Source organism: Eretmochelys imbricata, chromosome 2, assembly GCF_965152235.1.
Source record: "Eretmochelys imbricata isolate rEreImb1 chromosome 2, rEreImb1.hap1, whole genome shotgun sequence".
Taxonomy (NCBI): Eukaryota; Metazoa; Chordata; order Testudines; family Cheloniidae; genus Eretmochelys; species Eretmochelys imbricata.
In genome coordinates, this window is record NC_135573.1 from 264,113,353 (window position 1) to 264,136,862 (window position 23,510).

At 50.9% G+C, this 23,510-nt stretch overlaps 1 protein-coding gene across 2 annotated transcripts in view; it reads left to right on the forward strand.

Moving 5' to 3' along the window:
• Nucleotides 1-23,510, forward strand: part of PTH1R (parathyroid hormone 1 receptor) — a 178,191-nt gene that overhangs the window by 76,352 nt on the left and 78,329 nt on the right. For both annotated transcript variants that reach the window (XM_077808476.1, XM_077808477.1), the window contains exon 3: nt 20,704-20,800. In XM_077808476.1, the coding sequence (XP_077664602.1) occupies nt 20,704-20,800 (97 nt within the window). The remainder of the gene's footprint in view (nt 1-20,703; nt 20,801-23,510) is intronic.

Below are 23,510 nucleotides of genomic sequence, written 5' to 3' on the forward strand. Positions count from 1 at the left end.
GAGAACATATGCTGCATTGCTGCGAGCTATGCCCACGATGCTCTATTAATAATAGTAATACCTAAAAACAACGAGGAGTCTGGTTTTATTGGGGCGTAAGCTTTCGTGGGTAAATGGGACTGGGAGTGGCTGGCTCACTACAAAAGCAATTTTCCCTCTCTTGGTATGGATACCTCCGCATCAATTATTGGGAGTGGCCCACGTCCACCCTGACTGAACTGACCTTGTCAACAATGGTTCTCTACTTGTACGACGACTCCCTTCTCTTCATGTGCCAATATAGATCTATGCCTGTATTTGTAATTTTCACTCCATGCATCTGAAGAAGTGGGTTTTTTACCCACAAAAGCTTATGCCCAAATAAATCTGTTAGTCTTTAAGGTGCCCCGGACTCCTTGTTGTTTTTGTGGATACAGACTAACCCAGCTACCCCGCTGATACTTAGTAATGTCTAGCACATCTCATCTTTCTATCGCAAAGCACTTTACAAACAAGGTCAGTACCATTCTCTGGGCATTATAGATGGAAGTGGATTGCCCAGGCTCATCCAGCAGCCAAGATCAGACTTGAACACAAGTCTCCTGAGTAGATAGCCAAGGCTATAGCCACAAGGCTAGACTACCTGCTACCTGCTAGAGCACAGTCCTGACCTGAGGTGCACCCCTAAGGATGAGATAGGAGTTCAGCCCCCATGACCTATTCAATCTTTGGCTTCTCTGCTGGTGCTGCAGACAAAGGGGTCTGTTATTTTTATGATAGCACCTAAAGATCTGAGTCAGAGATCAAGCCCCTCCCCTCCATTGTACTAGAGATGGTGCAACGCATTACCCCGCCCCCATGAGACCACTGTAATGGAGGGCCTGGGGTCTGCCAATAAGGGATATTTCATGGCAAGGGAAAATGGATAAATCCACACTACCTCTGTGATCAGCTGAGATAGAGCCTCCCCCAGCCAGAGGATAAAATCTCACTCCTATAGCCCAGAACAATAGATACATCAATCAAAAGTCAATCCCCTGGCCAGGTGAGGAGATGCCTAAGGAAAATGGTGAGCAAAGTGGCCAGTGAAATGCTAGATTTGGGGACAGGACCGTGGGAGAGGTAATGAGGGGACGATAATCTTTATATAGGGGGTATGACAAGACTTTTGCATTGGCTCTGGGTGCTGCTTCTGAGCAAGGACTCCTAGTAACCTTGCCTCAAGCAGAGAATGAACTCCAACACTGGATCAAAGACTTGATAAGCAGGCCAGGTGAACCTTGAGAAGGAGGCACCGGGAAAGAGGGGTGCCTGCAGGGAAGAGAGGCAGGATGGGCAAGTGGTTAGGACGCAAGTCTGTGCTCTTAGAGGTTGGGTTCAACACCATCCTGTGCCACAGACTTTCTGCAGGACTGTGGGTGAGTCACTGAGATTCTCTGTGCCTCGGTTCTCGATCTGTAAAATGGGGATAGTAACACACTATGGTGTTTGGGTCACCTTAGCGAGATTAAAGCGATCAGAATCTGGCCTCGTGTTACTACTCCTCAGAAATCATGACTTTAATAAGAAGCATTTCTTATGTCTGCTTTCTTTAATGGCTTTCATTTAGACACCCTGTCCGGAATCTTTAATTTGAAATTGACATGGTTTCAAGCCCTCAGGAGTGGTGAGCTGTGAAACAGACGCGTTTGCCTCCTGGCCAGTCCCAGTAGCCAGCTAAAGGCTGTTCAACTTGTCATTCCAACAGGACGCCCACAGAGCATATTGCGCTTTAAATCCACCCCCCCACCCAGCCCCTTAACTACAGACATGGGGAAATGTTGCTTCTCTTTCCAAGGATCTAGTCCACTGATTTAACATAGCACTGCTTTCTCTTGTTCCTCCCATGGCAGGAGGACACCTGGGGCTCAGGCAAATGTGGGCTATGTTTGTTTAGATGGCTCAGTTTACAAAGCAGAATACACTCAGCTGTCTCACATGACAGCAGCTCCTGGTGTTTAGAGATAAAGACTGAACTACAACTGAAAGGGTTGCCTGATGCTGAGAGGAGGATCGAGGCAAGCGGGGCAGTGAGCCAAGGCCTAAAGCATTGCAGCACTGGGGAAGAGACATCAGAGGAAGGCTCATTTTCAGAGCGAGGGTGATTGAGTCATTAAAAGCCACTGGGAACCTTGTGCTTGTATCCTCCTCTTTGATGACATCGCCCCTAAGCGTACGTGGAATCAGACATTTCTTCAGAGATTGCAAACCTATTGGGAGCGACAAGTCAAAATGAGGCCTGAAAAGTCCAAGTTTGCGTACTGGAGTTTCAAAGTGTTCACATCATCTTCCCGGTGTTTGGAAGGGGAGGGAGCTGCATGTTCCCTCTTGTGACTGCTCTCTGGAGCCCAGTAAGCTCCACCTCCCATTTGGTTCCCGCAAAAGAGCAATAAAAAGTCAAAATAAAATAAATAGAATCCATTCCCTCGTAACCCTGATAGCTGCAAAACGGTCTCCGGAGACAGGAGTTTACGAGGCCAATAAAGCTGAGGAACATATGCTTTAAAAGAAAAAGAATATTGTAACTAAGCATGGAGCGTGTGTTCTAGGAAATGGGGCCCAACACAGAGCCTTTCGGGGTACTCACTCGTATCATCTTTCAAAGATAAGAGAGAAATAGCTGCATCAGCCAAGACAAATACAAATCTGCAGTGTCAGACCAACCTTCACCTCCTTTTATGGTGCTCCTGATGGATCAGCCAGTGAAAGACAGTCAGACTTCAGAAACCAACAAAAGGAATCTCAACAACTAAAGGTCATGCAGCGGTCTCGGTCATGTTTCCTACTCTTGTCAATGTCAGGAGTCAAGTGCTTGTGGAAACATCCTGGCTGTTCAAACAGATGTTACTAACTGCATCGTGATCTAGACCGGAATTACTTTAACCTGAGGAGTTCACTCTCCAGGCTTGGACCTTTCAGACACACGGTGCAGACTTACAGTGCTTGAGCTAAAGAAATTTCTCCCTCCACACGTGCAGTAGTAGGCTGTTATCCTCTAGCCAGTCCGCCACAATGGGAAGATGCGTCATGCCCTTGCCAGTGGGTTGTATATGAGTCCTGAATGTTACTAAAGCTGATGCATGACTGCATGGTCTCTATACAACAAATCCATCGTGTAAACGCAGAGAAAAACTGTCTGCTTTGGCAGGGCCGGTGAGAAGCTGTGTTGAGTTTTTGTCAGCTGCAAGCTGCTCATTGCATAGCTTAGCACCTCCTTGGATGTAATCAGAAACGCAGGCAATTTCTCTCTGAGTGCATCACTCCTAGGCGGGTCGAGCAGATGTTCCGATGCAACTTGTCCTGAGTCCGTGGCCAAGCAATGCGCGATGAAGGCTGTAAAACATTTATGCACTTTGATAAACACTGTTTGCCAGTCACAAAGCTCAGCGTCACCAAGATTTGAAGGCACTAGCGTGGCAAGAAGACCAATCAACTGGGTTGCATCCGTGCGGATCGTATCCAGGTGCCTGAGAGCGAGGAGCTTACCAAGTGTCTTCCTGTGTGCACGCCACTGCTCTCTTTTTACTGCCTCAGCTTTCCAAGGAGACCAGGCCTGAGCTGATGTCAACAGTCCTCTCGATGGAGCTGCATTGATACCAGCTGTCAATCTGGCCTGTTAGGGGTGCACAATTTGTAGGGAGGAACTGGAGAGTACGAGGAGCCTGGCTCATGCTCCCCACCCCAACCCCTGCACCTCATCCCTGGTACCCTGCTGAGGAGCCAGTTGCATTCCATGTGCTTTCCTTAGCACAGCGATTGCTCCTGGCTGACGCCCCCTGGTGGATTAGTTGCCCCAAAGGCAAAGCTGCAGCTAGTAAGTTACCCCTTTCTCGGGCCTTGGGCTATGAGTGTAATCAGCCACTGGTGTGGCCCGATGGGATCAAATTGTATATCCCCAGGCAGTGGGTAGTTAATTAGTTAGCACCAACAACAGGGTGGGTGAGTCCCCTTGGTCATTCAACAGGTGAGTTTGCCAGCTAAGGGGCGGGGCGCGGAATTGCAGGCTATTCGTCCAGCCACTCGCTTTTGCTGCTGTCCTTCATTCATAAGCCTTAGGCTGTGTGTCTGTCACTCTCGCTTGTTTGCCAGCCATTCGTGCAGCCTGAAACACGGCCACCCGCTGTTTTGCAGATCGCGGGACGCAAATGCCATTTTACCCTGTTGGCTGCATAGGCTGGAAGAATGTGCGAGCGTAACGCTGACAGACTCCGATTGGCGGCGGCCAGGATCAAAGCTGGGACCTCAGTGCATGAGACTCTAGTGTGTGAGACAGGTGTCTTTTAGCGAAGGTTGTAGCCGGCTCATCAATCTCTAGCTGGCCTACCTGCCACTAGAGTGGGACAGAGCACCACACCAAGCTGGCATGGATTACACATGCCTCATCAAACTGCAGATTGATCAGGCCCTCGGAGAGAATCATAGAAACGTAGGGCTGGAAGGGGCCTCCAGAGGTCATGTAGTCCAGCCCTCTATGCTGAGGCAGGACCAAGTAAACCTAGAGCATCCCTGACAGGTTGGTCCAACCTGTTCTTAAAAACCTCCAGTGACGGGGATCCCACAACCTCCCGTAGTAACATGTGCCAGTGCTTAACTCCCCTTATACTTAGAAAGATTTTCATAATGTCTAACCTAATTCTCCCTTGCTGAAGATTAAGCCTGTTACATCTTGACCTACCCTCGGTGGACATGGAGGACAATTGATCACTGCCCTCTTTATAACAGCCTTTTACATCATTGAAGATTGTTGCCTGTCCTCCCTCAGTTGTCTCTTCTCTAGACTAAAGATGCCCAGTTCTTTCACCATTTCCTCCGAGGTCACATTTTTTCCAAACCTTTGATCATTTTTGTTGTTCTCCTCTGGACTCTCTCCAGTTGGTCCACATCTTTCCTAACATGTGGTGCTCAGAACTGGACTCAGTTCTCCAGCTGAGGCTGCACCAGCCCTGAGCAGAGCTGGACAATCACCTCCCATGTCTTAGACAGGACACTCCTGTTACTACACCCCAGAATGATATTAGCCTTTTTCGTAACTACATCGTATTGTTAACTAATATTCAATTTAGGACCAACTATAACCCCTGGAGTCTTTTCAGAAGTGCTACCACTTAACCCGTTATTCCGCATTTTGTAGCTGTGCATTTGATTTTTCCTTCCTCCGGATAGTATTTTGCACTTGTCTTAATTGAATTTCATTTTCTTGATTTCAGACCAGTTCTCCAATTTGTCAAGGTCCTTTTGAATTCTAATCCTGCCCTCCAAAGTGCTTGGAACCCCTCTCAGCCGGGTGTCATCTGCAAATTTTATCAGCATACTCTCCACTCCAGTATCAAAGTCACTAATGGAAACATTGAATAGCGCCGGATCCAGGATGGACCCCTGCAGGACTTTACTAGATACATCCTCCCAAATGGACAGAGAACCATTGATAACTACTCTTTCCATATGGTCTTTCAACCAGTTTTGCACCTACCTCATAGTAATTTCATTCTAGACTACATTTCCCTGGCTTGCTTATGCGAATGTCATGTGGGACTATGTCAAAAGCCTGACTGAAATGAGTATATATCACATGTACAGCTTTCCCCTCCCACCCAGTTCGCTAGGCCAGTAATGATCAGGGTACAATAAGCACAAGATGAAAACTTGGATGGATATTAAATCCACATATTAGCAGCATGGTCAAGGCAGGGCTTGTGTGCCCCTGTTTCACCACCACTTCCTTTGCATCTTCTTCTGTATGTATTATTCAGATTAAAGTAGCACCGAGACACCCAAATTGAGATTTGTAATACTTGCTAAGCACTGTACGTATAGTGAGAGACAGCCCCAAAGAGCTTGCAGTCCTTATAGACAAGGGCAGTGTTTGTATCCTCCTTTTACGGGTGGGAAATTGAGGCATGGACAGATTAAATGACTTACCAAGAGTCTGTGACACAGCCAGGAGCAGCATCCAAATCTCCTGAGCTGTAGCCCAATGCCTTTATCACAAGACCATCTGTTATCACTAGGGTCACCCCCCCCACCCCCCCCGCATACACACATCCTTCCCCATAGCTGCCTCTACTTCTAACTGCCCAGGCTGATTCCAGTTTCCAGAACTGTAAATCCCGCACTTTTCACCAGTGCGATACTTGGGGAAAAACAGTGCCAGCTCCCCTCTGTCCCTGTGGTAGATGGCTCAGAAGAGATGGCATCAGATTAGAATCCCGGATGAGGGTGATCTCAGCACATCAGCTGTTTGGAATGCCTTGGACAGTTGTGTGGGAGGTGGAGCAGAATCTGGCAAATAAAACCCAGCAGATCCTTTTTACAACACAACAAAACCCCAGGCAGAGCAGAGATTCATATTTTCCAAGGCCAGAATGGACCATTGTGATCATCTCGTCTGACCTCCCGTACAACACAGGCCAGAGACCTGCCCCAAAATAATTCCCAGAACAGATTTGTTAGAAAAACATCCAGTCTCAACTTCAAAATTGTCAATGACCCTTGGTAAATTGTACCAGCGGCTAATTACCGTCACTGTAAAACATTTAAGCCTTATTTCCAGTCTGAATTTGTCTAGCTTCAACTTCAAGCCACTGGATTGCGGTATATCTTTCTCTGCTAGACTGATGACTCCATTGTTAAATATTTGTTCCCCATGCAGATACTTCCAGGCCGCAATCATGACATCCCTTAGCTTTCTTTTTCTTAAGCTAAATAGATGGAGCTATTTGAGTTTGTCACTGTAAGGCAGGTTTTCTAAGCCTTTATCATTCTTGCGGCTCTTCTCTGAACCTTCTGCCATTTATCAACATCCTTCTTGAATTGCGGGCATCAGAACTGGACCCAGGATTCCAGCAGCGGTTACATCAGTGCCAAATACAGAGATAAAATATTCTCTCTACTCACACTCAAGATTCCCCTGATTATGCTCTTTGGCCACAGAGTCACACTGGGAGCTCATGTTCAGCTGATTATCCCCCATGACCCCCACATCATTTTTAGAGACACTGCTTCCCAGGGTAGAGTCCCCCATCTTGCAAAGATGGCCTGCATTCTTAGTTCCCAGATATATACATTTGCATTGAGCCGTATTAACACGCTTCTTGTTTGCTTGTGCCAAGTTTACCAAGCAATCCAGATCTCTAAGGCCCAATAACCTGCGCTCTTCATTATTTAGCACTCCCCCAATGTTTGTGCTCCCTGCAAGCTTTGTCAGTGATGATTTTATGTTTTCATCCAGAACAGTGATTAAAAATATTAAATGGCCTAGGGCCAAGAACGGATCCCTGTGGGACCCCACTGGAAACACACCTGCTCCATGATGGTTCCCCATTTTGAGACCTATCAGTTAGCCAGTTTTTAATCCATTTATCATGTGCCATGTTTCTATCATTCTAGTTTTTTTAATCAAAATGTGGTGCGGTACCAAGGCAGGGCAGGATTTGCTGCCTCGGCTGTGATGTCTCCAAGGAGCTACATTGTACGTTCTGCCTCCTGAAGCCCATGTGCCAGAGTGCAGCCCCCTGAGTCCTCTTGCTGGAGCAGAGGCAGCCATCTGTGCAGGATCAGGTGAGGGATTGAGGATGTGGTCTAGAGAGTGGGATGAAACCATCAAATTCCCATGTGCTTTTCAGCTGGGGCGGCCGGGTGTGCAGGGCTGGGAGGTGAGTGCACTGTCACCACACCCCTCCCACCATTCCCCTCTTCCTTTCCACCAACCGCCTCACCCTTCCTTTCCTTTCCAATTCTTTCCCCTCCTCCTTCGCCCCCCGTTTCTTCTTCTCCCTGTCCTATCCCATCCTTTACATCCCTAGCCTTTAAATGACATTCTCCCCCTTCCTCTTCTAATGACTCCCCACCAGTGGCATAGAGGGGAGAAAAATAAGCACGTGCAAGGACAGAGAGTCATGGGTCATATGTCCTGCCCTAGCCCCCCTTCCGCCCCCCACGCAGTGCTGGAAGGGGCAGAGCAGCCTCTCGGCCATGGCGAGATCATTCCTGTTATTGATTTGTATTGCCGCAGCACCTTGGAGCCCCAATCCCGGCGCAGGACCCCAGTGGGCACAAACCCAGATCAGAAAGAGCACCCATGGCCCCAAAAGCATGCCACGGAAGCAGCCGTACTCTTGCTAAGGCAGGGAATAACTGTCAGGAATCATTTCCATGCTGATGCACTCAGTGCCGACAATCCAGCTTTGCCGCAGGGGCCCTCTCCGGCCCCTTGACCTCTCCCATGGGCAAGGACAGAGTCTGGGGCCAGGATTTTTTCCCCGTTGCTCTCTCGCCTTTGTCCCCCACTCCTCCCTGCGTGGGCCACCGCTCAGCTCCCAGACCCCCTTGCCCTTCACTCCTGGCAGCGTGGTGGCTACTTAGCTACTGCAGCTCCAGCCGGGCCAACTGGCACGCCGGCTTTATTTATTTTAAACTCTTTCCAGCATGAACATGACAGGAAATAGATCTCAAACCATGTTCTTTATGATGGAACTACTGCTCGTGCACTGAAAACACAATCACGCGAGGTGGACTAGCTGATCCCACCTCACCCCCTGCCGATCGGTTTGTGTTCACAACAAATGCTACCAGGTTTATTATTTTGCTTGGCTTTCCTTGCTGAGACTTGGGTGAAGAAAGAAAGAAAGAAAGAAAGAAAGAAAGAAAGAAAGAAAGAGAGAAAGAAAGAAAGAAAGAAAAGAAAGAAAGAAAGAAAGAGTGGTGGGGGTGGACCCCACGCAGCAGCTAAAATTTCCCACCAACTGTTGACAGCTCCTGTGATTTTACCACACATCTTGGGATATATTTTTTGTGAAGCCCCAGCTTCCGGAGTCAGGTGATTAAGCGAGATTTTCAGCTTGTATTTAAAACCAAAAGTAACTTTCTAGCCCCACCTGTGCAGAAGAAAAAGTGGCAAAAACTCTAAAGGTTCAAAAGCCACAAGGCAAATAAAAAGGACCCCAGATTTATTATTATTTGCATCTCATGAAGCATCGGATACTGGTCACACTCCAAAACAGGATGAGCCACTGGTCTGATCCAGTCTGGCAATTTGCACTCTGCTATGTAAGTCCTATCAAGGGTTGTATTGTAGAGGATTCTCCATCGCTGGACATTGTTAAGTCACGATGGAGTGTTTTCCTAGCAGGTCTGCTCGAGTCAAGCAGAACGCTTGCACTTGAAGCAGGAATTAACACAGGGCGGTCCTATGGCCTGTGTGACGGAGCTCAGACTGTATTACCACAGTGGTCCCTTCTGGGCTCTGAGTCTGAATCTATGAATGGCACCATGTTTATATCTTTCTACATGCCCAGTGAGTTCAGTTTACAAGCAAAAAGAGGGCTATGTTAAGAACCTCCTACCCTGCAGCTTCAACCTGGGAGCTGAGAGTCAAGCTGGGTCATCTCCTTCAGGTGCAGGGTCCCTAGTAATAAAGGTTGCCAAGAGTAAATTTGTCCTGGGTGCTCCCCCATTGTTCCCAAACATCAATGGGCTTGCTTTGGAGCTTAGTGGACCAGCAGCAAGAAAAGGGGCCTGCTCCAGTGACTAGAGCACTGGGCTACGAGTCAGGAGATGTGGGCTCTAGTTCTGACTCTACTGCTGATCTGCTGGGGGACCTCGGACAAGACATTTCACCACCGCTCTCTTTTCTATGCAGGGAATCAGGGCTTGTCTACACCTACAGCACTGCAGCAGTGCCACTCTATGAAGACGCTCTATGCCGAGGGGAGAGAGCTCTCCTGTCATCATAATAAAACCACCTCCGCGCACGGCGGTAACTGTGTCAGCAGGAGACGTTCTCTTCTCTTCTCTTCTCTTCTCCGACAGAGCGCTGTCCACAGTGATGCTTATGTCGGTGTGACTTAGGTTGCACAGGCGAGTGGTTTATTCACACCCCTATGATTTATTCACACCCCCTGAGCAGCACAAGTGATGCCGACATAAGCTGTGGTGCAGACATAGCCTCTGTCTCCCACTATGAGTGTGGATCGTGTCTATGCCAATGGGACCCCGATCTTGGTTGGGATTCTAGGTGCTACTCAGCAGGTTCCCTCTCCCTTAGCTCCGTAGGGCTCACACAAGTTACAAACCCCTCTTCGTGACTCGTGTCAGCAGTTGTGATTGAGTACCCACCAGAAGCAGACCTGCTGAGTTAGAGGTGATCAAAAAAATGTCCATCTCAATTTTTGGGGTGGGGGGGGTGGACAAAATGGCTATTCCATCAAACTGGAAACTTCTGCAGGAAATGTCCATTTTTGATAAATGTTTTGTTGGAAAACAGAAAAACATTTCCCCCGAAGCCAAAATTCTTCATCTGCCCCCCACTGCCCCCGACATTTTTCATGGGCGGGGGGGAATTCCTGGCTAGTTCTGCTGCTGAGTGAATACAAGTTCATTTCTACAATCATTTGTTAAGAGTAGAACACGTGGAGTCACTGCATGTCTTTACTGATTGGATGGGCTCGGGTTGGGGGAGGGTACCTCTCACCTGCAGCCAATGATGGAACTGGTTGATGGAGTTGGCCCAGCCAATCAGCTGCACGGTGTCTGTGGCAGAGCTAGGCTTTGAACCAGTCCCCAAGATGTCATCCGCTGCCTTTAACACAAAGCCACCCTCCTTCAGTCCCCGCCGTGGTACATAAGCTGCCGTGCTCTGTATCACTGGAGAATACGGCCGTGTTTAATCCTGAGGGATGCAGAGAATAGGTTGCACGGGACAGACACATGCCTGCAAAAGTGGACAGGGCGTGAGACAGCGAACGACAAGTCCAGTGCACCAGGGCTCCAGGAGAGCGCTTCCATCGGCTTCAGTGGGAGACGCAGACGTGCAGGGACGGTATAATCAGCCCTGGTCCACGTGTCGCGGGCTTCACCCAGTTCCCTCTTTACCAAGCAGGGCCTAGATCCTCAGCTGGTGTCAATCCGCCCTGGTCAATTAGCACCACGGAAGTTATGCTGGTTTACACCAGCTGACGCTGCTGGCCCCAGATCTAAACGCAAACACAAAGCAGCTTGGGAACGGTGAACCCCTCCAGCGCCGCTGACCGTAGCCCTTGGGGATGTAGGAGCTCCTGATACACTGCCGGCGATCTCTGCTGCTGCAATGCTCTGGGCAGCGTCTGCTCCAGCAAGAGACACCAGCCCTGAGCTGATGTTCCAATTCTCCTTCTCCATTGCGTCCTCCGCCCAGCTGCTCCAATACAGAGCAGCAAAGGGCCTCACCGGGCTTGGTTTGCTGATGAGCTCTCCCGCCACGCCCTGCCATCCGAGCGGCAGACCTTATCAGGCTCCTCTACACCGGATAGCTCACGACCTCTAGCTTCGTTGGAGCCAGCCAGGTCTCCGGGACCGCAGAAACTGGCCTGGATTTGCATTCAACACACAGGAAGGCGGCATTTCGACCCGGCGTGGGGATAGCACCTGATCTGAAGTCACTGGAAAAGCTGCCGTTGGCCGCAGTGAGCTTTTGATAAGGCACTTAGAACCTGACCCGTGGTGACATTTCTGCACCCACGATGCACCCCTGGGCTCCGCCGCATTGGCTAGCCTGCCACATTCTCACTCCTATCGGATCCACCTCTGGGGTGTTTTTTTTGGTAACTATCAGCACAAATGGTTTAATTTCCCTCTCTGCCCCAGGAAAACAATTAGTCATGGTCCAGACAGCACGTCCCCCACAGCCCCTTACATCGGTAAAGTAAGCCGTCGCAACGTTTTAAACGTTAACCAGGAATCTACTTGCTCTTGGCTCTTTTTTTGACCCACTGCCAGGGCAGCTTCACAAAAAGGATAGTGTTATTTCTGAAAATGAGTCCCATAAACAAGGATGAATATGACCTCTCCGCTGAGACTTTGGGTTTACTTTAGTGGCTGGGAGATCGGCCAATGAAATGGAAATACCAGAAAACATTATCATAATTACCCTGTGGCCTCCTCTGGGGGCAAGGAAAACCTTTTTATTTTCCAGGCTCTGGATAGAATCACTACCGAGCCCTCCTCCGCCGAGCCCTCTGCCCGCTGTGCCATTCTGCATTTTGCTAACCCCAAAACGGTTCCTCGAGCCTTCCCTGCAAGCAACGTTTTTTTGGCAAAAGGAGGTGACGTGAAGCCAAGAGGTAAAAACCATTGACGGGGGAAAAAAATTACCAGCAGATGTCATCTTGATTGCAAGCTGTTCAGAGCCATGCGAGCTGCCCAGTCCCATCCCCTCCCGCACTACCGCGAGTCATCCTTGGCTTTGCTCTCATCCTGAGCGCAGGAGGGTCTGTGCTTGGGTGGGGGGCGAAGGATGTTTTTGCGGGGGGAGTGAAGTGCAAACATTAGTCCCTAAACTCACCTGGTGAACTGGAGGCCCATATTGTCCCCTGAGGTTGACTTAACTGCAGCCAAGCTCCTGAGCTCCACGGGGCTAGAGCTGGACTCCTGCAAAGCTCTCAGCACCACTCAAGCTCCCGGTTCTGCAAACCTCCACTTGCATCCAGGCCACGTGCAGTTGCAGTTGGTGCGCATCCCTTGCGTAGGCGGGTGGCACTGCTATTTGCAGCCACGCGACTTACACCTGTCAGGAGCCGAATCCCTAAAGGCCTAGCGCCCTTGCAGATCACCTGCCGCCCGGCTGGATCTCTGGATGGCTTCTTAAGGATAGTCAGCGTGTGTCCACCACCGGCGATTGGAAGCTTTGGGCTGATGAGAACTGGGTTAAGATATGTTGGTGCAAATCACGGCTTATCAGGGGTTAGCCCATCGCTCCTCCGGGGTTGCACTGGGGCAGCTGTGCCAGCAGATAGTGGTCACCAAGTGGCTGTGGTTGGTGCAATTCTGTGGTTTAGACAAGGCGAGGGGGTTGGGGTCTTTCCTTTCTTCTTCTTAGCATATGCGCAACGTGCCTCAGGTGGCAGGTGACCAGGATTCATCCCCAAATCTGGTTCACTGGTTGGATCATTAGCTTCCCCGGCCCGGGCCGGGTACTGATGGGGAGTGCGACGTGAACGCTGATCCATGTCCCCTCCCTCCCCCGGCCCCGACTTTCCTTTGAAGCCCTGAGGCACAACTGTAGGTGAAAAATAGCAAGTGCTGAAGAGCAGAATCTAGATCGGGGGTGGGCAAACTTTTTGGCCTGAGGGCCACATCTGGGTATGGAAATTGTATGGCGGGCCATGAACGCTCACAAAACTGGGGGGGAGGTGAGGGTTCCAGCTGGGGGTGCAGGCTCTGGGCTGGGGCTGGGGATGTGGGGTTGGGGGCGCAGGAGGGTGCTCCGCGCTGGGACCGAGGGGTTCGGAGGGCGGGAGGGGGATCAGGGCTGGGGCAGGGGGTGGGGACATGGGAGAGGGTGAGGGGTGCAGGCTCCAGGCGGCTCTTACCTCCAGCAGCTTCCAGAAGCAGCGGCATGTCCTCGCTCTGTCTCCTACACAGAGGCTCAGCCAGGCAGCTCTGCGTGCTGCCCCATCCGCAGGTGCCACCCCTGCAGCTCCTATTGGCCGTGGTTCCCTGCCAATGGGAGCTGCGGCAGTGGTGCTTGGGGCGGAGGCAGTGTGTGGAGCCCCCTGACTGCCCCTATGCAGAGGAACCAGAGGGGGGACATGCCACTGCTTCCAGGAGCCTCACGGAGCAGGGCAAGCCCCAGACCCAGCTCTCCAGAAGGCGCTTGAGGGCCGGATTAAAACGTCTGGAGGGCCGGATGCGGCCCCCGGGCCATAGTTTGCCCATCCCTGATCTAGATGCAGGTGCATGAAAAGGAGGGTCATCTGTGATCGGATGAATGTAGCCACTGCAGCAGGAGGCAATGTGGCCTAGCTGACAGTGCACTAACTTGTGACTCAGGAACTTGGGTTCTATGCCTAGCTCTGACCCGTTGGGTAACCTTGGACCTGCTCTGTGCCTCAGTTTCCCTGTTGTAAAAAGAAGATCGTGATATTGACCTTGGTTGTAAAAGCATGTTGAAATCTGCTGATGAAAAGAGCTGGGTACTACTGCGTGCATATGGCTGTCCCAGTGTATCTGACGGCTTTGTGTGTTGGGCCTCCCCATCTGTGCCCGCTCTATAGAGTATGAGAGTTTGTCACAAACTGAGCTCAACCTGGAAGGCCTTTTGCTTTTAGCCCTGGAGGTGCCCAGTTCGGTCCTGGCATGGGCCAATATGGAGCTGTGGTTGCAGCAGCATGTTCGTGATCGAATGTGACTCTGCGTTTGGCTCAGTGCTACCCACAGGAAATGCCCTGTGTGTGACTGGCTGCTAGTCGTCAGTTAAACTCAACGCCCATGTACCTCGGCCAAGAGATGGGGAGAAGGCCATGCACCTCCTGCACTGCACTGCACTGCTGTACTGCATTGGCTTACGGCTGGTCGAGCCAGTTGCATTTTGGTAACAATTGCTTCTCTCTCTAGCGGTAGTCTTTGCTGGGCCGAAAGAACCATCCCAGAATCCCCCCACCCTGCCCCCTGTTTTACAGATGGGGAACTGAGGCACAGATCATGCCAGCAGGATTTGGGAGGGGCACCCAAAGTGGCCCAAAGCCGAACAGGTTTGGGTGCCAAGAGTGACACTCCTTGGGCCTGTTGCTTGGAGGGGCCCGGGCTGATCCCCTGCAGCTCCCATCAACTTCAGGTGCGGCTGGGATTGCTCAGCCCCTCTGAAAATCAGGCCTCAGGGGTCTCAAACTGGGCAGCCAGAACGGAGGACGCTCCAGACCAGTGGCCCCTTTGCAGACTTTAGTAAGAATCCTTATGGCCCAAACCGCAGCACTTCTGAAAATCAAGATTGGATCGAAAAGATCTGCTCCAATTCAAACAGGAATTAATTTGGGGAAGTCTTATGTCCTGTGCTATACAGGAAATCCAACTAGGTGATCACTATGGTTCCTTCTGGCTTTATAGTCAATGAACCTAAATAGTCTATTAATTTTATGTAGGTGTCTAACTTTAGGGGCACTCCGATTTGAAAATTTTGGCCTACTGGCTACTAATCTCATTAGCAGGGCCATTCTCAAATACTTTTGGACCAGAATTTAGGAATGCTCATCATAAAGGAAGTCTCACTAAACCCATGATGACTGCATACGTATGTTGCCATAGATTTGATCGGATTGCAATGAAAACAGGTCTGGTTCTTTATTTCGATCTTCTGCTGTCATGCTGAAAGCATGTTGTCCAAGTACAAGAGAACCAGGAAGTGAAAGTGACAACCAAATAGCAGGAGAAAGTCAGCAATTTAGTTTCACGATCCAAATGGAAGGCATGGGTGGTTTTGTGGTGAGGCACTGGACCGCAGTGTGGTCAACGCTTGTATTTTTACTAGGTGTTTCACAATAGTTGGTGTTTGCTTTAAAGCCCCAGCTTCTGGAGTCACGTGATTCCCTGAGAATCTCAGCTGTCATTCTGGGGAAAAAACTATGTTTCTAGCTTTTGTGGTAGTGGAGAAAAGCTGAAAAATGTGACCTTGGTACACCCTATGGGATCAACCCCCAAAGGCATATCAAATAAATGCCCAATGTCTTTTTTTTATCTCAATTTTTGAAGCAATCTCATGATTTTGGGGGGCCTGATGCATGATTTTTGAAAGCTTGGGGTTGGCAAGACTGGGGCTGGGATGTAGAAAATCTGCATTCAGTTCCCAGCTCTGCTGCAGGCTTCCTGTGTGACTGTGGGCGAGTCACTTAACTGTTCTGTGCCTTATTTCCCCTTCTGCGAAAGGGGGATAATAGAGTTTCATGTTTATGTCTTGTCTATTTAGACTGTAAGTTCTTCTGGGCAAGGACTGTGTCTTGCTATGTTACATGCAGTGCCCAGCACAGCGGGACGCTGATCTCGAATGGGGCCTCTAAGACACTAAATACAACAAATAATACTAATCAGAGAGAAGACAATAAATAAATAAGCAACCCTCTTAAGCAGCGAGAAGCAAATTAGATTTGTGTGTCTCCCACCCCATTTAAATCATCAGCTAAAGGGACACTAGGAACGGGTACAGAGAAGTTCAAACATACAGGGCCAGATTCTGGTGTAATGCCACCAGTTTCGCCGGAGTCACTTTGGGCTTACCCAGGTGTAACTGAGAGCAGTACCTGACCCAGGGTGATTATGTTTCCCAGGTAACGACGCTTTAGATGCAGACTAGCCAACTGCCTGGAAAGAGATGCCTTTACTTTGCATTCACGTTAAGGCTGTTTTGATAGCCTCTGCCACTTTTGAGGAAGGATTTTATTGTGGATGTTATCCTCTCGAATCTGGTCTTGCTTGCCTTGTCTGTCCCATCACTGTAGAATTAAAGAACTACACGGGGTACATTTGATCTACATGTTGAGGCCCCTGGCAGTTCATGGACCTTTCTGCTTTTCTCCCGTCCTTGCATATGGGATAAACATCTATTTATGTATTTATGTTTATTCTCTCCTACCATCCTCCATCATCCTGAATCTGATGGAAATGCTCTATTGAAAGGGAAGATTCTGTGTCATACATTATGTATGGCCAGACTATGGCTCACACTCAGCTTCCAAACCGACGTGTCTAAAGGCCTGTGCGTGCTTTACTATTTAGATTGCAGTAGCGCCTGATACCGCAACTGAGATCCGGGCCCCACGGTGCTCGGTGCTGTACAAACACGTAACAAGAGGCACTCCCCGCTTGTCTGAATAGACAACGAGGTTTTGCCATCCTGGGAAAATATTTGAGATTTTGAAGGATTTTCCCATCCCTAATCAGGACAAAAATGTCAAAATCTCAAAACTGTTCAGGAGCCAACAAACGGAATTTTTTTTTTTTCAGTTCGGATCAGGCGAAATGTTTCATTTGGTCATTTTGAAACAATTCATTTCTATTTCAACCATTTTTTATTTATTTTTTTTAAAGATTTGTTTCTATCATTAGCTCAGACTTCTGAACGAAAAGTCATTTCAGACGGGGAAACGGGGACTTTTCGTTTAGAAGACGTCAAAATGAGGTGTTTTGACAATGGCAGAACTCCCTCCCCCCTTCCTCCCTCACATTTTCAAGTTGGGAAATTCCTCAAAACCAACCCTTTCCCATGCACGGTTTTGGTTTTGATGAATCTATGGGAAACCAGTTTGCTGAAAAATTCCCAGCCAGGGAAAGGGACTCACCGAAGGCCAAACGTATGCAGGCAGCTAGCCCAAGCGGCTCCCCCCGACCCTGCACTTTTTAGGTGCCAACTCTGCTTTAGCTAGTGCTTGTACGTCTGTCCAGACCAGGAATCACCCTTCCCAGCTGCTGTGCAGACGTAGCCTTAGGCTGGAAGCTTTTGGGGCACGGGCTGTGGCTTGCTTTGCATTTACACAGCCCCCCTGACAGATTCCATGACACATCCCCATCCTGATCTCCTGCTTGCTTGTGCCTCTCCAGGTCCCGCACCTCTCCTGCCCCCTGCAGTTCTAATGGTGCTTGTTCACCCCCCTCATCCCAAGCGGGAAGGCTTCCATGCTGTCTCCAGCAGGGGGCAGCCCTTCTGGGGGATGCACATGCGGGCAGAGGATACAGGAGCCTGGCTGAATGGCAGGAAAACAATCTTTGGGTTTGCTCCCATGAAAATGAGCGTTGGGGTAGGAAGCCGGGTGCAGACTGCTCCCCGGATTCGAACCACAGCTCCGCTCTGCCCCAAGGGGACTCTGGCAACAGGGCCCAAAGGGAAGGGGCTACTCCGGGTAGCCAGGATGCTGCAGGCTGGGCTGGGTCAGGCTTTGCAGCTGGCACATGTAGGAGGAACCCAGCCTCCCGTGTGCAAAGTTTACAAGCTCGGTTTCCTGAGCCCTCCGGACTTCGGGGGCAGGGGCTGGCAGCCCAGCAGCCGGCTGTCAATGTTTGTTCTTGGATTTTGGATGGGATGTTGATTGAGGCAGGTGCCATGTGGCCCAGGGCCTGCCTGAGGAAGCTGGAATAGCACAGCATGAATGGGGGCAGGTTGTGGGATTTAAAGGGGCAGGAGCCCTCTATATTTTTAACTCCATTGGTATTTTGAAGCATGGGGGAGTGGGAGGGGTTGGAAGGCTGGAATCCCAGCTCAGCTGTTCCCTGGTGTTATATTTATCTGTGTTCCTGTATTTAAGTATTACTCAATGGGATTTTTTTTAATAGCTTCCTCTAGCTTCCTCCCTCCGTGCTGCAGACTTCTGTGTCCTGCCCTAGAAATCCCTCCCTTTCTCTGTGTGTAGCTCTCTGTGGTCTCTCTGCAAGATCTCGAGACAGTTGCACATGGCGTCTCAGAATGGATCAATGGGGACTCTAATTATGATGTAAGAATAACTATATCTAGGGACTGGTGAGGAACCAGGATGTCATAGGTGGCTGGGATAGGAGACTAATAGACTGTAGAGCAGACATGGTGGACGGGCTGGTGTTCCTCTGCTGGATGGGATCAGAACTGCTCAACTGTGGGTCCTCTGCCCCGTGCTGTTTAAGATGGGATTTTCAAAGCAGCCTAGTCTATCCAAGGCACTTACACAGGCCCTGTTACTGCAGGATCTCAGCATCTCACAAGCTTTAATGTACTTACACTCACAGCTCCCATGTGAGGCAGGGCTGTGTTATTATCCCCATTGTACAGAGGCACAGAGAGGCTAAGGGACTTGCCCAAGGTCTCGCAGGTAGTCTGTGGCAGGGGAGGGACTTGAACCCAGACCTCTCAAGTCCTAAGCCAATGACCAGCCTATTAAACGCACAGATGCCCCTTCAGCTCCTAGAAAATCCCCCCTTAGCTGACATGTCTCTAATTCACTGATCCTCCCACTACCCCCTCCCCATTCCTGGATAGGATGTATGTGATAGAACGGCAGCTCCCCGCTTTGCACGCTGTGCCACGTGCGGGTGAATGCAGATCCTCGGGCCGTAGAATCCTCGCCCGCTTCACCAGCTGAGACCTTCCGTAAGCTCACTTGCGTTACTTCCACCTCCTCTTCCTTTCCGCTGCTGGGGAAATCTCAAGCTCTGAACGCTGCACGGCTGCTGCAGGTCAGGATCCTCAGGGAAAAGGAATGGACTGGCAACAGGGGCGTCGGAACAGGGGGGCCAAGGCTCTCTCATTTTTTGCCATGGGCCCGGCCCCCTGCCCCTCCTCTTCCCCCCAAGGCCCTGCCCCCAGAAGCTGAAGCCCGGCCTGGGTATGAGTGGCCCAGGGAGCCCAGGCAGCTGTGGGGAGCTGCGGACCCTCCACCTGCTGAGGGGGCTGGGGGCAAAAGCAGTCCCCAGCCCGTGTCCCTAACCCCCAGGCCACCCACCCCGGGCAGGTGGAGGCCCGGGGGGGTGGGGATATGGGCTGGGGACTGCTCTCGCCCTCCCTCCCCTCCAGGCAGGTGGCGGGCCCGAGCTCCCCGGCCTGGCTTCAGCTTCTGGCTTGGTGGGGGCTCTGGAGAAAGAGAAGGGGCAGGGCCACAGAGGGGGCAGGGCCTTTTGTCCCCCCGCCCCAGTATTAGGAAGACTCCATTCCCCCTGGCTGGCAAGCATTTAAGCTCAATTAGGCAAATTCACCCTGATGTCCTATGAAAAAGAAATCTAGCCCGGCACGTGTAATCCTGCGGCCGACAAGCCCATGGGCCGGGAGGGAGAAGTGTTTGTCAAGCTGATCCTGTCGACATGGGTTGAGATGAAATGAGATGGACAGAACCGCACCACGTCAGCTTAACCTCTGGGGACGGTCCGGCGGGCATGTGCTAGATTGCTGGTGGAAGGAGAGGCCCACTGCGGAAGCTAAGATGCTTGGTGCTGGAATGGGCCACCTAAGAGGTTGTGGAATCCCTGTCACCGGACGTTTGTAAGAACAGGTTGGACACAGGATGGCTCAGGGATGGTCTAGGTTTACTTCGTCCTGCCTCAGTGCAGGGAGATAGAGTAGAAGCCCTCTCGAAGTCCCTTCCAGCTTTACGTTTCTGTGATTCCATGTCTTTCATCTGTGCAGATCCGTGGTGGACTCCGTAAGTGAAGCTAAAGAGGGGTTCTTTGCTCTTTACCTCTCAGCTCCTCGCACAGATATTGACCCGCACAGCACAATATTAGTTAACAGCGTTGGCCATCTCTGCTCACTACTAGAATATCCACTTTATTGTTACCAGAGCGAGCTAGATCAAAGCTACCTCGGGTCTGTCTACACAGACAAAAACCCCCTAACTGTCCAAGCTGCTCTGACTAAAGACGGATGCCTAGCGGAGCAGAGCAGGGATTGCAGCTTGGCTCCTCCCCAGCTCACCTCTCGGGGGGTGGGGAGGTGGGAAGTGATGGACTGGCCATGGCTTGCAGACGGGCCTGGCTGACTCTCTAAATGAGACGCTGTCGCTCACACCACAGTTAGGGGTGCAATGCCGTGGACTGCGTTATTGCAGGAGGCCAGGCCACATCATCCTGATGGTCCCTTCTGGCCTTGCAGTCTTGCTCCGGGGAGGAAGTAAATTACTTCACCTCTTTTGGTGGAGCAGCTCGCTCCCTCTGCGTGCCCAGCCAGCTGGAGAAGATGGGGGCAAGGACGCAGGACTCCGAACACTTGCTCACAGCGGGGAAAAGCCTCTTCCCTCTCCACAGCGGCCTGACTCACAATCAGAGCAGTGAGGGGAGTGTAACAGGGCCTCTGAGAGCAGATCCCTTTGGGAGGCTCCGGTGAGGGGCACCAGGGATGCGCAGAGCGACAGTCCCCGGGGCAGCCTATTCTAGCTCGCTGCTCCGTCTCTGGCCGCTGACGGACCGTGTGCCTCTGTCTCCCTGCAGGTGGATGCTGACGATGTCATCACCAAAGAGGAGCAGATCTTCCTGCTGGTAAAAGCCAAGTCCAAGTGCGAGCGCCACCTGAAAGTCAAGGTGCACGGTGAGTGTCCGCAGCGGCGGCTGGGCGTGGGAGCTGAGCGCAGGCAAGTCGCACGTGTGCTGTCCCCGGAGAAGGGGCCTGGCTTGGATCAGCGTCTCTTTTCCACTCGCTTTCTATTTCAGGCAGCTAACTGCTGCCAGATGGCAGGAGGGGGCGGGGAGAAAACACTCTCATGTGAGTGACTACATCTATGGCCGGCCTGGAGTTCACAGCTGTGAATTATTGGAGCGGTGGCTGTGTGCTAAGGCAGCGTCCCACCCAGCTAGCGCTGCACAAGCTGCCTGGCCCCCCTTCGCGCTCCAACCACACATGGGGTTCGGAGGATCTAGCCCTCCCATATCACACAAATAGACACGCCCCTCCCCCCCCACACACACCTTGCAGTGCTGCAGACCTATCGCCCCGAGATCACTTGCTGGCAAAAGCCTTCAGCACCTGAGAGCAAGGAGTGGTTCAGGAGCAGATGCATCCGGACATCTTGCCTTCTGGGCATCCCCCCGTGGCACGGAGACATAAAAATCCAGCTCGCTCTTTATTTCAGGCCTCCACCTTTCCATCAGCAAAATCCCCAACCCCCATTCTCTGTACCTCCTTGTTCTGTGTCCCCTCCCCCAGCACTGCCCAATTAACACCTCGTTAAACAGCACACCTGCTTTACCCAGGTGCTCAGGAGACCATTGCATTTGGTGGAATCTTAATGCATTGAATTGCTATTTTAAGATTAAAGAAAAGGAGGACTTGTGGCACCTTAGAGACTAACCAATTTATTTGAGCATGAGCTTTCGTGAGCTACAGCTCACTTCATCAGATGTATACCGTGGAAACTGCAGCAGACTTTATATATACACAGAGAATATGAAACAATACCTCCTCCCACCCCACTGTCCTGCTGGTAATAGCTTATCTAAAGTAATCGTCAGGTTAGCAGACTTTTAACCTCCTACCATGAGACCACTGCCCTGTGCATGGATCTCCCATTGCCCAACACTCGCTGTCTAACCCCCACCAGACTGCTTGTGTGCAGAGCCCACGACCTACCGTGCTGACCCGTCCTGTCTCACTGTTCCCTTGTCGTCTCCCACCTGTCTGCAGCCACCTGTTGCCTCTTGTCTTAGATTGTCAGCTCTCCGGGGCAGGGACTGTCTTTGTTGTGTTTGTACAGTGCCTAGCTCATGACTAGGGCTCCTTGGTGCGCTGGTAATATGAGTAATAGTCATAACAATTAAGAGGGACTAAACAAGACAGCCTCTCCCTCCCAAAGTCTAGAAAAAGAGTTTACAATGGACAGGCTTTACAGTGAACAGAAATCTTTCCTGGGAAACATCTGCCAGTCTAGAAAAGCGCTCCAGTCATCTAGAACAGATGTGACAATCGAGAGCTCCCTTTGCAAGCTCGAGGAGGGTCTGATCAGATGGATGGGTTGAGGCACTTTCTATCAGGAAGTGTGGAATGAAAGGCCGGAGCCTCCGGTCTGTTAACCCGAGGGAAAGGCACTGCTTGCGGAAGCAGCCGCCTTTGCATTCAGCAGGTTTGTCGGCTCCTTCTCTTCTTTATTGTAAGGGACTCCCGTTGTCTGTGTTCAGTTTGCAGCAACGCTGCCCAGGGTACATATCCTGCAGCGAGGGTGCTTGTCAGCCAGATGGAGGTGCTCAGTCTGTGACCTGCTACCTCATCAGAGGCTCAAACCATGAGCGGTGCGCAGTTCTCTTTGTCAGAGCGATGCACTGAAATCTAATTAGTCAAAGGCCTCCTGAAACTTGCAGCCAAGCAGAGGGGTTGGTTAACTGGGGGTGGGGGCCCGACCTGCAGCCTTATTTGTGCTTAGCACTGTTGTCTTTTCAATCAACGGCCCTTAAGAACATAAGAACGGCCCTACTGGGTCAGATCAAAGGTCCATCTAGCCCGGGATTCTGTCTTCTGACAGTGGCCAGTGCCAGGTGCCCCAGAGGGAATGAACAGAACAGGTCATCATCAGGAAAAACTATTTTAGGGTGGGGAAGCACTGGAACGCGTTACCTAGGGAGGTGGTGGAATCTCCTTCCTTAGAAGTTTTTAAGGCCCGGCTTGACAAAGCCCTGGCTGGGATGATTTAGTTGGGGATTGGTCCTGCTTTGAGCAGGGGGTTGGACTAGATGACCTCCTGAAGTCCCTTCCAACCCTGATATTCTATGATTCTATGATTGTATGATAAGTGATCCATCCCCTGTCGCCCATTCCCAGCTTCTGGCAAACACTTGTGTGCAAGGCAACAACCCCGGTCAATCCAGAAAGGACATAATCCAGTCTTTGGATAGTCAAAAGGTTCCCATAAGTTTGAAAGGCAGCATGATCCAGTGGAGAGAGCACTGAACTGGGAGACAGGAGACATGGGCTTTGCTGCTGGCCTGGTGGCGCAGGGGTTGGTGGGGCAGAGTGTGCGCACTGGGGTCGTGCTGAGACAGAGATGCTGGACATGGGGCACTGCCATTTGTTCTCTACGAATCCCTTTGTGCCAGGCCTCCCCGATCTTGTGATTAACCATCCCCTCATCAGCTAGTTTGTCCCCCCTTTGCCGCCCTCAGAATGACTGTGATGTCGGAGGGTGGCATGTGGGCGGCAGCCTCTGGGATAGGTGACCCAGCAGGGCTGCAAACAAGGATGCTATTGAGTCTTGCTTGCAAAAAATAGCTTTGGGAGGACAATGCTCCTTTGCAGAGGCTGATATATAGTC